At 34.7% G+C, this 12,531-nt stretch overlaps 1 protein-coding gene across 2 annotated transcripts in view; it reads left to right on the top strand.

Moving 5' to 3' along the window:
• ODR4 (odr-4 GPCR localization factor homolog) overlaps positions 1-11,271 on the top strand; it is a 36,267-nt gene extending 24,996 nt beyond the window's left edge. For both annotated transcript variants that reach the window (XM_081492190.1, XM_081492189.1), the window contains 3 exons: positions 404-589; positions 9,439-9,549; positions 10,956-11,271. In XM_081492190.1, coding sequence (XP_081348316.1) covers positions 404-589; positions 9,439-9,549; positions 10,956-11,023 — 365 coding nt within the window. In that variant the 3' untranslated portion in view covers positions 11,024-11,271. The remainder of the gene's footprint in view (positions 1-403; positions 590-9,438; positions 9,550-10,955) is intronic.
• Positions 11,272-12,531: the final 1,260 nt, after the last annotated feature.

Here is a 12,531-nt window from a genome sequence, read left to right as displayed (position 1 = left end):
ACTAGTTTGTCTCTAAACTTGCATGAAGAAGGGAAAAATTGTTCAGAAAATTCAGTATTTGTAAGGTTAAAACAAACAGGAAAAACAACAACTTCTGAGACCAGGGACAAAAATGTTTCCTGTGTATTTTTTCATAGAATAGTGAATAACATAAATATGTATAATCAACAACATCCTCAGAGTGAAGGCAATGATGAGTTGATATTTTATGGGAGTATCATTTAGGTCCCTTGCAGAGGCCTTAAATATTGAGTTAAAGAATTCAGTAAGAATTTTGCATGAGATCAGTTAGAAAATGAAAAGACCTTTTAGGTTTTATTTCTTTTGGCATATACTTTCATGTATTTATCACTGACTGATACCATTGACAAACCCATCTAAATATTGTTTCTTCTCCTTTTAGATTCTGAAAAAGAGTTCCACGTTCTCCCTCACCGAGTTTTTGTCCCCATTCCGGGATCCACTGTAATGTTATGTGATTATAAATTTGGCGATGAGTCAGCTGAAGAAATAAGAGACCATTTTACAGAGATGTTAGATCGTATGATTCAAATAGAAGATTTGGAAATTGCAGAGGAAATAAACACAGGTAATTATATGAGGTTATTTAAGAACCAGATTAGACTATGCCTAAGGTTACTTATGGGACATCTAGTTTAAGTATCATGTCTTTAGATTTCTTTCAAGCTAGTCCTGTTTGATATTTTTGAGGCATTTAAAAATGTGTCTGTTTAACTTCTACATAGTATGTAAGCATCAGTGTTTTTTGGAAAATAGTATCAAAATTTAAGATACATTAGATTTTTTTTCCAAGCCTAGCAAGTAGATCTTCATAAAACAAGTTCAGTCTTAAATAGGTAGAAATGTATAGCTTTAAGGGATTTCTTTTATTCTAAGTGAATTTTTCTCAAAATCCATTATCTTAACTAATTATTTGGTTAAGCATCAGGTCACAAATATTTCTTTAAAAACTCCTTCAGACTATTTGCTGTTATTTTCCTGTCCCCTTCATATAATTGGGATGCTAAGCTAAAATGGACAGGTCCAAAATTTAGATCAAGATTATTTTTACAGAGCATAGATTTGCCATACTGAGTAATTGTGTAACACATTCTCTTTCTCTAACCATGACTTTCACATTTGCATTTTAAAAGTCTTTTTTTGTTTTGCTTTGCTCTGCTTGCTTTGTTTTTATTTCTAGTGAGAGCAGGATATGAAAACATATCTATAAATAAATGTATAAGTATATACAGTCTTCCTGATACATTTTAAAAAATATGTGATAAAAGTATTACTTCTAGATATCCATAGATATGTAGTATGTAGCCATTTTTTATCAGTCTTGAAATTTCTGATATCATAGTGGTTATTCTGTTGCTTTACTAATTCCCACCCCTCACAAGAGTTGAGTGATTGAGTCTTGTTTCCATTGTGAATCAAGTAAGTGTTTAGTTGATGAATTTCTCATCTGTTAGTAAAGCCTCAGGCTAGTTGGAGATCACCAGACTTGTTTTTTCAACAGCTCCAGGCTCATATTAATCATGTGGAACAGTAAGTTTGTTTTAAAGCAAAACAAAAATAAAAACCTCTAAATTGCTAAGTACCAGATGTTAAAGCTGCAGGTGTGTTTCAGTCCCCTGAAAACTAATATTTTTAAAAGTATAGCTATAGCATATTCTCTGAATGATAGATTTTGAGGTAGATTGGTAGAAATGTTTGCTACCTTGTGAAAGATGCTTTTCTAGATGAGTGACTTGGAGAAGCAACTACACTATTTCTGCCAACCGATCTTAGACTCATGAGGGCAGAGATTTTTGTTTACCTTTGTTCTTGATCACCTCTGATGTTGATAACTTGAGTAAGTTAGAGTTGGCCTGGTTCATCCTCTTTCTTATAATACTGAAACCTGTAAGTACTTAGACTCTTTTCTTCCTTATTTTGAATTCTAGTCTGCCTTCCTGAAACTTCTACTTTGTTCAGTAATCTGGAGCAATTAAATATGAGCACAGTTGACCCTTGAACAATGCAGGAGCTAGGGGCACTGACCTCTGTGTGGTCAAAAATCCATGTATGATTTTGAAGTTGGCTCTACATATCTGAACTTCTGAGTTCACATGTTCAACCAACCATGGATTGCCTAGTACTGTAGTATGTATTTATTGAAAACAATCTGCATATAGGTGGACCTGTGCATTTCAAATCAATGTTGTTCAGATGTCAACTGTACTGCTTTACTGAGGCCTTCCTTTAAGTTTAAACTAAGGGCAGTTGTCATGTTCTAAATATTTCAAAGCCGAATACTCCCAAGTATCTTTAACTGTTCTTATTATTATAGTTTCTAGACCTCATTTTTCTTTACCACCTTGTTTACCTTCCTCTAGATTAAGAATTTTTAACCTGGGGTGTCCAAAACTTTTGGGTCATACCTGGCTCTCAGGAGATCCCTAAACCACTTAAACATACCTGTATAATTTTTTGGATTCTTTACCACTGAGCCACCAGGGAAGCCCTAATTTCTCACTTGTTGGCTAGACGCTATCATCTGTTATCATATATAGTTTTCATATTCTTTTGAATTATTTGTCACACTTTTGGTGTATAACACCTTGCTGAATTAAGAATGACTAAAAGGAGCACTATATGCAAAAGTTGATCCATTCACAACTTGGCTTTGAAAATCAGATATAAAAGAATAGGCAGAGAGAAATTTCAGTTAGGTTTTTTTTTAAGACTACCATCTGTCTGAAATAGTTTTATTTTAATTTCATGTTATATTTTAAACATAAGCATTTATAGGTTTGTATTTTATTAAGTACTTTTTAAGTTACATTTTTAAAATAATTATAGTTATTAATCTCAATAACAGAGATTCATATCTATTCTTTATATTGCTAAAACAAATTAAAGTAAAAATCCAAGTAGCTTTCACCATTGTAATACATTCTTAAGGAGGCAGACATGGCAGCCTTGCATGACAAAGCTTTCCCCAAATAAAACTAAAACCCAATAAATTAAAACCCTAATGAAATAATTTTATATTGCATTTCAGCACTTACTGATTTTTCCATAAGATTCTGAAGGAGAGGGACTTTTCATTTCTTGCTCACTGCTTTCATTTTTAGAACTTTACTAAGAATCTAGCCTTAACACAACATAGGTCCTCAGTAAATATTTGTTGACTGAACAGATTGTTGATTTTGTCAGTCCTATAGTTTGGGGTCCAAAGATAAATAAGATACTGATCCTGTCTTCAAGGAGCTAAATAGCATTTTTTTAAGCTGTGTAGATACTTTTATCGGAGAAGGCAATGGCACCCCACTCCAGTACTCTTGCCTGGAAAATCCCATGGACAGAGGGGCCTGGTGGGCTGCAGTCCATGGGGTCGCTAAGAGTTGGACACGACTGAGCGACTTCACTTTCACTTTAAACTTTCATGCATTGAAGAAGGAAATGGCAACCCACTCCAGTGTTCTTGCCTGGAGAATCCCAAGGACTGGGGAGCCTGGTGGGCTGCCGTCTATGGGGTCACACAGAGTCGGACATGACTGAAGTGACTTAGCAGCAGCAGCAGCAGATACTTTTATATGCTCACATAAAAGCTCAGACTACCTGGATTCCTCCATTATGTTTAATTATAGTTTTTTGCTGCTTCTTTACATTATTTTCCATTCTTATAATTATTGATGAGTATTAGTTATATATTTAATGATGTTAATCTTTCAGGTAAGACTGTAGGATTCTTGAGAGTGTTTCTCTGAGTTCCATGCCTAAAGCATGATAGGTATTTGTAAATATCTGTTACTAACTGAATGACATAGACTGAATAGGTCAATTTTGAAAACTATAGCACATCTTTTTTCATACTTACTGTATGCTTAAAAAATTGTAAGCATATGCCTAGCTAGATAGAAGGTTTTTAAAGTTTCTGTAATGTGCTACACTGAACATGATGATGATTTTAAAAGGATATAATAGTCGTAGCTCTATGGCTCAGTAGTTTAGAATGTTTTAATGGATGTAGAACATTAAAACGTGACAACATGTAACACGTAATTGTTGCCCCATAAATGTTAATTTTACTTTATAGCATTTAGTATGTCTATTTATTAGATATTTATTAAGCGTTTGATCTGTTCAAGGCAGTGTTATAGGTGACAAATCAAAGGTCAGATTCCTTTCCTCAAGAAGTCTATAATCTGACTTGGAAATAGAATTGTATGCTTTATTATTATTCAGGGCATGTAGTAAGGTCCTAAGAGGAACTAAGAACTCAAAAACATCAAGATTACTGACAGGTCTTTAGGATCTCCAGTGATTTGGTTGTAATAATTCAGTCAGAAAAAATACTTTGATGACAGGTGAGCAGTAACCTGTAATCTATGGTGACAAAGGTTTGACATTAGTGTTTTCAAGTTTTAGTAAATTCTTTTGTTTTTTTCATTCTTTATTATTACTACTTTTATGTTTAACTAGTGGTTAGTTCTATAATAGGAGAATGAACAGGGAATTATCAGAACATTTAGTACAGGAACTATCCCTATAAGTGATTTAGAGAAAGCTTCAGAGCTGGTGACTCTTGAGTTCATTTTGAAGGATGAATACAGTAAAAGTAACTCTAAGCTTTTTCGGAATTGAACACTTGGATCAGATGTATTGTGGCCAAAAATAAGACTTGTGTATTATTTTTGCTTTATCAGGTATTTGTTGAATTAGAAGGAATTAGTTATTTAGAAGCAAAATACATTCCAAATTATGGAATAGGGTAAAAACATAAACATTTTAATAGAAAAATTAAGTGCTTTTACATAAACATTCTATTAGTTTAGAATTATCTTAACTTTGCGTTTATTCATTGGTTCATTTATTTATTCAAAAATATTGGATGTGTAATTTTACCAATTGCACATCTGAGTCCAGGTCTGCCAGTTACAGCTTCAGTTCAGTTCCATCACTCAGTCATGTCTGATTCTCTACAACCCCAAGGACTGCAGCATGCCAGGCTTCCCTGTCCATTACCAACTCCTGGAGCTTGCTCAAATTCATGTCCATCGAGTAGGTAATGCCATCGAGCCATCTCATCCTCTGTTGTCCCCTTCTCCTCCTGCCTTCGATCTTTCCCAGATGAGGATCTTTTCCAGGGAGTCAGTGCTTCACATCAGGTGGCCAAAGTGTTGTAGTTTCAGCTTCAGCATCAGTCCTTCCAATGAATATTCAGAACCGATTTCCTTTAGGATTGACTGGTTGGATCTCCTTGCAGTCCAAGGGACTCTCAAGAGTCTTCTCCAACACCACAGATCAAAAGCATCAATTCTTTGGTGCTCAGCTTTCTTTATAGTCCAACTCTCCCATCCATACTGGAAAAACTATAGCTTTCACTAGACCTTTGTTGGCAAAGTGATGTCTCTGCTTTTTAATATGCTGTTTAGGTTGGTTATAGCTTTTCTTCCAAGGAGCAAGCGTCTTTTAATTTCATAGCTGCAGTCACCATCTGCAGTGATTTTGGAACCCCCCAAAATAAAGTCTCTCACTGTTTCCATTGTTTCCCCATCTGTTTGCCAAGAAGTGATGGGACCGAGTGCCATGATACTCATTTTTTGAATGTTGAGTTTTAAGCCAACTTTTTCCCTCTCCTCTTTCACTTTCATCAAGAGGCTCTTTAGTTCTTCACTTCTGCCATAAGGGTGGTATCATCTGCGTATCTGAGGTTATTGATATTTTCCCAGCTATCTTGAAGCACATTTACAGCTGTGTAACCTTAAACAAGTCCCCTTTGAACCCCAGGTTCTCTTTGGGTTGGTATTAGAATTTACTAAAAATGTTAGGGAGAATATATTCTGAACAGAAAGAGATATATAAATGTAAGGTGATACTTACTAGAATTATTATAAAATGTTTAAATAATGTACCTTCTGAATTATAATGAAAGTCAATAATATTAAAGTATGATACTAATGCTATATAGTATGGATATATTTTCCTAATTATTTGAAATTAGGGATTCCATGGAAAATCATGAAAAGTAGAGCTCAAATGTTCAAATTTAGAGATTGAAATCAATGACTGTACATTTACGATTGTTAAACCTGTTATAAGTGTCTAGCTTTATTCTCTAAGTATTTGATGTTGTTATTTGCTCATTTAATTATTTCTATTCTATAATATAGTTGCTAAGTAGTTGCTATGTTTCAAATATATATTTTGCCAAGTAAGTATTTTAAAATAACTTAAGGGATGAAGAACAATTTGTTTGTCAAAATGACTCACTTAAGGTGAAGAATAACTGGCTTTAAAATTTCTTAAATGTATTAGTCATCTCCTAGTAGATATTAACTTAATAATTCAGATGTACTTTATTCACAGTATCAGCTAAAAATTGAGAGACACACCTTTAAAATCTGGTGGAACCCATCTTTGCCAATTCTGACTTGGTATCAGAAGTGAAATTAATTTTTGTTGTTTGGTTAAACATTGATAATAAAGGGAAACAAGTAATGCTGAAAATGTATTTTCATGCCCTTGTTCATCATGCCCTCGTTTTCTCTTTTGTTGACAGTTGCTTAAGAAAGATTGCTTTCTTACATGAATAATTTGAAATTTGTCTGCAGTTAAAATTACCTGGTTTCAAGAAATGACTAAGATCTAATTTCCTTTTGAATCACATGTTGTTTGCATTTAAAGTTCAGATAACACTAGGGTGTTGGTAAAGGCACTACAGTGCCTGAGATTTTAATTAAATTCTACATGCCATCATAGGGACTTCCCTGGTGGTCCAGTGGTTAAGACTTCACGCTTCCATTGCTGGGGACGTGAGTTCAGTCACTGGTCATAGAACTCAGATTCTGCATGCTGCACAGTATGGCCAAAAAATAAAATAAACGTGTATTAAAAAAAACGATTCCACATGCCCACACCCAAAACCAAATTGTTATAAGGATTTGCTCATTCTTGAAAAATGCTCTGCTTTAGTAAAACTATCTCAAATTTGTATCAAATCAATATAATTTCATATGACAGATTTTCAAATGAAAATAGAGCAATGGAATGTCTTTTTTAAAGAGATATAAATTGTTTATACAAAGGATTTGACCTCTTTGAGCATTATGTTCACATATAACTATTCAGTATTAAAGGTGTAAGTAATGTCATGAAAAATAAAGCCATTTTTGTGCTCTTTATAAATACTGAAGTAAAAAAGTAAAAAATGTCTCTAGCATATAAGTGAAATAAGTGTACTTCATACTTCATCCGTTATTTGTGTTTGTACCTGAGGTAAAGATTTTAATGGCACAAAGAAAAAGCTTTTAAGCAGTGATATTTGCTAATAGAAAAGCCAAAAGTGTGTGTATGTTTTTAAAATAAATAAAATTGTACTTCCATTCAACTTTTAGACCTATGGATGAAATTAGGGCAAGTTTTAAGCTGGTAAGCTAATGTCGTGTAGAAGTAAAGTGTTACGGGGAAAACTGGGAAGAAATATAGAAGACTGAATAATTCTGGAGACAGTTCGTAAGAACAATTTGTTGGTCTTTGTGACTGATTTGATATGGGAGTAGAACAAAAGAGAAAAATGTTTTGTGTTCGTTTTTAAAGTACTTAAGATATGCTCAAAGAGGAAAAAAGAGTGCTTGTGCCCTTGATTCTAATGAGGTGTGGCTGCTGAGGATTATTTCTCAAAATGACAAACTTTTCTTCATGAGAAATTGATGAGAAGTAAGCAATTTTTTTTATCCATTTTGGTATCATAGATAATTATTTCAATAATTTTATGTGTCATCCTTGTAAGCACATCCTCATGCATGTGCACACGGTGTATTGGGATACAAAAATGTCTATGAAGGATATTTCAAATCTAAGCAATAAGATATTTTACTTTGAATTTAAACAGTATTTACTGTTTTTCACTCTGCTATTCTCGTCTCTTTGTAAATATTAATAAAGAGATCAATATGAAGTACAGTTGATCCTTGAACAACATGGGGATTTAAGGGCACTGACCCTCCCACAGTCAAAAATCGCATACAACTTCACAATACGGGCAGTACCGTAGGCTTCCCAGGTGGCGCTAGTGGTAAAGAACCCGATTGCCCGGGCAGGCAGATGTAAGAGACGTGGGTTTGATCCCTAGGTTGGGAAGATCCCTTGGAGAAGGGCACGGCAACCCACTCCAGTGTTCTTACCTGGAGAACCCCATGGACAGAGGAACCTGGTGGGCCACAGTTCATGAGGTCACAAAGGGTCAGACATGTCTGAAGCAACTTGGCATGCACAGGCAGTACTGCATCCCTAGATTCAACTAACCATGGATCATATACTATATATTTAGCGGGAAAAAAAGTCATGTGTAATTAAATGGATCCATGCAGTTCAGCCCTGTGTTGTTTAAGGATCATCTGCAATTGCTTTCTCTAGAACAGCACCCTGCTGTCACGTCTTGAGGCAAAAGAGGGAGAGTGGCTCCAGGATCCATCCATGCTTCAACCAGAATAATTCTGCTTTCATCTATTTTACATACTGGGATTTCTTGTCTGATTTTTTAGCACTAGTTTAAAAAAGAAAACCATTTGTCTGTGTGATCCCTAAGAATGTTTTCAGTTCAAAAACTTTTAGTCAGTTTTAAATAAATTCAGCTAGGCTAGCCCTCGCAAATTATTGTCAGCATAATGAAGTCGGAAGAAAACTTGTACTTGAATCCTCATTCTGTTGCTTATGACACTCAAATATTCACTTAATGTCCCAGGTTTTATTTTTCAGCTATAAATGAGATAATGTACATACTTTGCTTAACATTGAGTTGTTTTAAGGTCAAACTTATGATCACATTTTGCTTATATATTACAAATTTCAGGTGATCTAATTTTTCTGTAAATATTTTAAGCTTTGCAAGGTATGTAAGGTCTGTCCCATGGACTGCAGTTTGGCCCATGGGTTAGTTTGCCAGTCCTTGCTTTTGTATTAATATATGATTGCTTAGAATGATTAATTGCCAGAACAATCAATAAGTATATTATAAATTAATCCTAGTTAAGAGAGAAGGTTACCCTGTCTGTGTAGTTTGATTTTTAGTATCAGTTTATCTCTACTATCATATGGTAATCAGATTATAATTGTGGACATCATTCAGAACTAGCTCTGTGGCTCTTTGATATCAATCAGTTATGAAAGTACATAAAGTATTTTAAAAAGTATATCAGTCTGACATATAGTCCATGAAATTTAGTTCACCTACACTTAATAAAGAGCAAATTGTTATTTTAAAGTCAAGTTGAAAAAAATATATTTTTTAAAAAGTCAAGTTGAAGGAAAATGGAGCTCATTTTGTGTTTTTTATAGTGTTCTTTAAAGGTTATTTTTAAATAGTAATTATTCCCATTTATTCTTTAAATAGTAATTATTCCCATTTATTCTTATTTAATATTTATTATTATTATCTTCTTGCAGCCTGCATAAGTTCCTCTATGGATACTGAAGCTTCATTGGACAACATAGATGATGAACAACCAAAACATCCAATTAAAACTATAATAGTGTTGAAAATTCAGCAAAACATAGGTATTATATTTCTTCTATAACATTGAAAAGATGATATTTTGGATTTGCGTTTTCTTGTTACTTTAAAATTATTTTCATTTTGTTTTCTTAAAAGAGCTAGATTAAGCTAGATTTATTGAGTAATATGGAAAGTGGTGGAAAGATTTATAAATAAAGCATTGTCCCAAGTGCTCTCAAAAATGACACTTCCTATTAAATGTTTTGGTGTTTTTAGAAGAAAATCATGTTGAGTTTTGGGGATCAACAGGTATAGTAGTGCCAATGTTTTCCAAGCTGGTGTTCTCAGGATTGCTATTATGAAAGATTTTGATAGATATTCTATGAAGAGAGTCAAATTCAAATCTGAAAATTCTAATGCACTTTAATTTTAAAGTTTCCAAGAAGTGTGGTGGTCACTTTACCATTTTTCAGACTTATTGATAAAAGAACCTGTGACCTGTTGCTTAGTTAAGACTTTTTCGGCTGACTGAGAGTTAGAAGCCAGAAACTTCAGTTATTTTTCATGTCACTTACTCACTGGGTAAACTTAATTACCTGTTTTTTGTACCTGTGTGTGTCTAGACTACTATGGTAAGTTTTGTTGTTGTTTTTTTAACTTAAAATGCTCAGGGAAAAAATTAAAAATAAAAGTTGCCACCGTAAGCTTAATAAATTTTAGATTTTAGTTTCTGTGGTTTTTGATAGCTATATAAATGACTTTGCATTGTGATGTCTCTTTGGTTTAGGCTAAGTTGCATGAGATGGCATGGCTGAAATGTCAATATAAATATTTATAGAAGCCTTTTAAAGTATGTGTTAGTTTGTCTCTTAGACGTGTATGACTGCACTTGTGTCGGAGAAGGCAATGGCACCCCACTCCAGTACCCTTGCCTGGAAAATCCCATGGACGGAGGAGCCTGGTAGGCCGCAGTCCATGGGGTCACGAAGAGTTGGACACGACTGAGCGGCTTCACTTTCACTTTTCCCTTTCATGCACTGGAGAAGGAAATGGCAACCCACTCCAGTATTCTTGCTTGGAGAATCCCAGGGACAGTGGAGCCTGGTGGGCTGCCGTCTATGGGGTTGCACAGAGTCGGACACGACTGAAGCGACTGAGCAGCAGCAGCAGCACTTGTGTATAAGAAAAGACACTTTAAAAAAAAAGAAAAGAAAAGACACTTTTTTTTTAAGGTGTTAGAAGAAGTAGATTACCAGTCCAACCTTTGTAAAATATCAACTATTACTATATTTTCCTCTAAGATTTTGCTGGCTTTCAATGTCTATATATGTGTATGCATATGTATTTGTGTTTGTGTATTGTTATTGTTGTTTAGCCCCATCAGTTACTTGCATTTCAAAGCCTAGGAGCAGTTAAACCTTTCTTTTGCTCATTCCATTTCCATTTGTTTGTGTTTGTTTCACTTTAGGTGTGATTGCAGCATTTGCAGTTGCAGCCCTTGCTGCGGGTATCTCCTTTCATTACTTCAGTGATTAGGTTGAGGCACAGAGAGCTTCCTGATCATCCAGAGAACACTGACAACAATTATGAATCATAAAGATGCAAACAAGCCATCTGCATTTAAGACAACAGCAGCCAGATCTGTTGCCAGATTCCTGTTAGATGTGTTTCTGACTAAAATGAAGTCACCAGCTGCCTTGTTTAGCCCTGCTTCTATAAATTATAGGTGGCTCAGGCTTCCAAGAATAAAGTTATGCATCTAGATGTAAGTTGCATATAACAAATCGTTATTGTCTGTTTTTTAAAATGTTCAAAATAATGGTTTATTTTCATAGATTTTAGTTCTGTTGACCTGAACCACATATTGGTCAGGACATTGAAAATTTGAATAGTCAGGGCTGTCTGAGTATCTTAGTAATAGAATAATAAGAGAAATTTCTACCGGGTGGGGCAACAACTTATTGGATAAGTTCGTACTTTGTACACTCAGTTCCAGAATACTGATTGAGTTCCGATTGAGAGGTAGGAAACCTCTCCATACCTCTTTGAATCAGCAAGGATTATCATAAATCATGAGCTTTCTCGGGTTATCTCAGGTATATCAGGTTAGTATATCATATATTAAATAAGACTTTTGCTTCCAGTAGTACTTGAGGTACTGCAGAACAACTAGATCTTGAATAAAATCTCCTTTGAATCCATTAATAGGCTCAAAGAAGGTAGGGGAAATCTCTAAGAAACATACCTTTATTTTTTTCTCCCTGCAAAATGAACACATTTTGATCTGTAAATTGTGACAACCCCATTAGGCCTAAGTTTGGCAGTGGTTGCCTGGATGACAAATACCACTTGCGGCATTGCCATATGCTGTTCCCCTCAGACCAGACACAAGGAGATAAATCTGAATCTGAGGTGCCCCACCCAGGACAGCTGAAGTAGGCCTCAGTTTGCAGTACCCTATAGTTCCTGGTGGAAACAAGATCTAGGCCCAAGATACCCACAGATTAAGATAAAACGATACTATTTCATGACTGGAGATCCCCAGATACAAGTGGAAACTGGCTATTAATAGCACGAGGAAGAACCCGTAGAAATAAACTTTGGACTCAGTTTTCCAAGGTCTCGTCATCAACACACATGAAGGATGGAACCACAGGCAGATCTGAAAAAGAAACAAATGAAACTGCTAGATAAGAAATATATTACTTGCAATTAGAAAAAAAACAGACATGTTGAATATGATATTAAATCAGCTGAATAGTCAATAAATAAACTGGAAGCTAGATACAAAGAAATTACCCAGTGTGCAGCAAGGAGAAAGAAGGTGCTAGAAAATAAATATTAAGGAGAAGGCAAGAGATATAGAAGGAAAAATTATGAAGACTATAAGTACCAGCAGAAGAGAATAGAGAGGATGAAGTGGCAATATTTGAAGAAGTAACAGAACTTTCCACATTGGTTGGAAAAACACAAATTCATAAATTCAGAAAGCACAATATATCCCAAGCATATATAGATGAAATCTAAGCCTAAACTCAATGTAT

Source organism: Giraffa tippelskirchi, chromosome 5, assembly GCF_054371585.1.
Source record: "Giraffa tippelskirchi isolate mGirTip1 chromosome 5, T2T-mGirTip1v1.2.pri, whole genome shotgun sequence".
Taxonomy (NCBI): Eukaryota; Metazoa; Chordata; class Mammalia; order Artiodactyla; family Giraffidae; genus Giraffa; species Giraffa tippelskirchi.
Note: the sequence above shows the minus strand (reverse complement) of the source record. Positions and strands in the feature narration are given on the sequence as shown.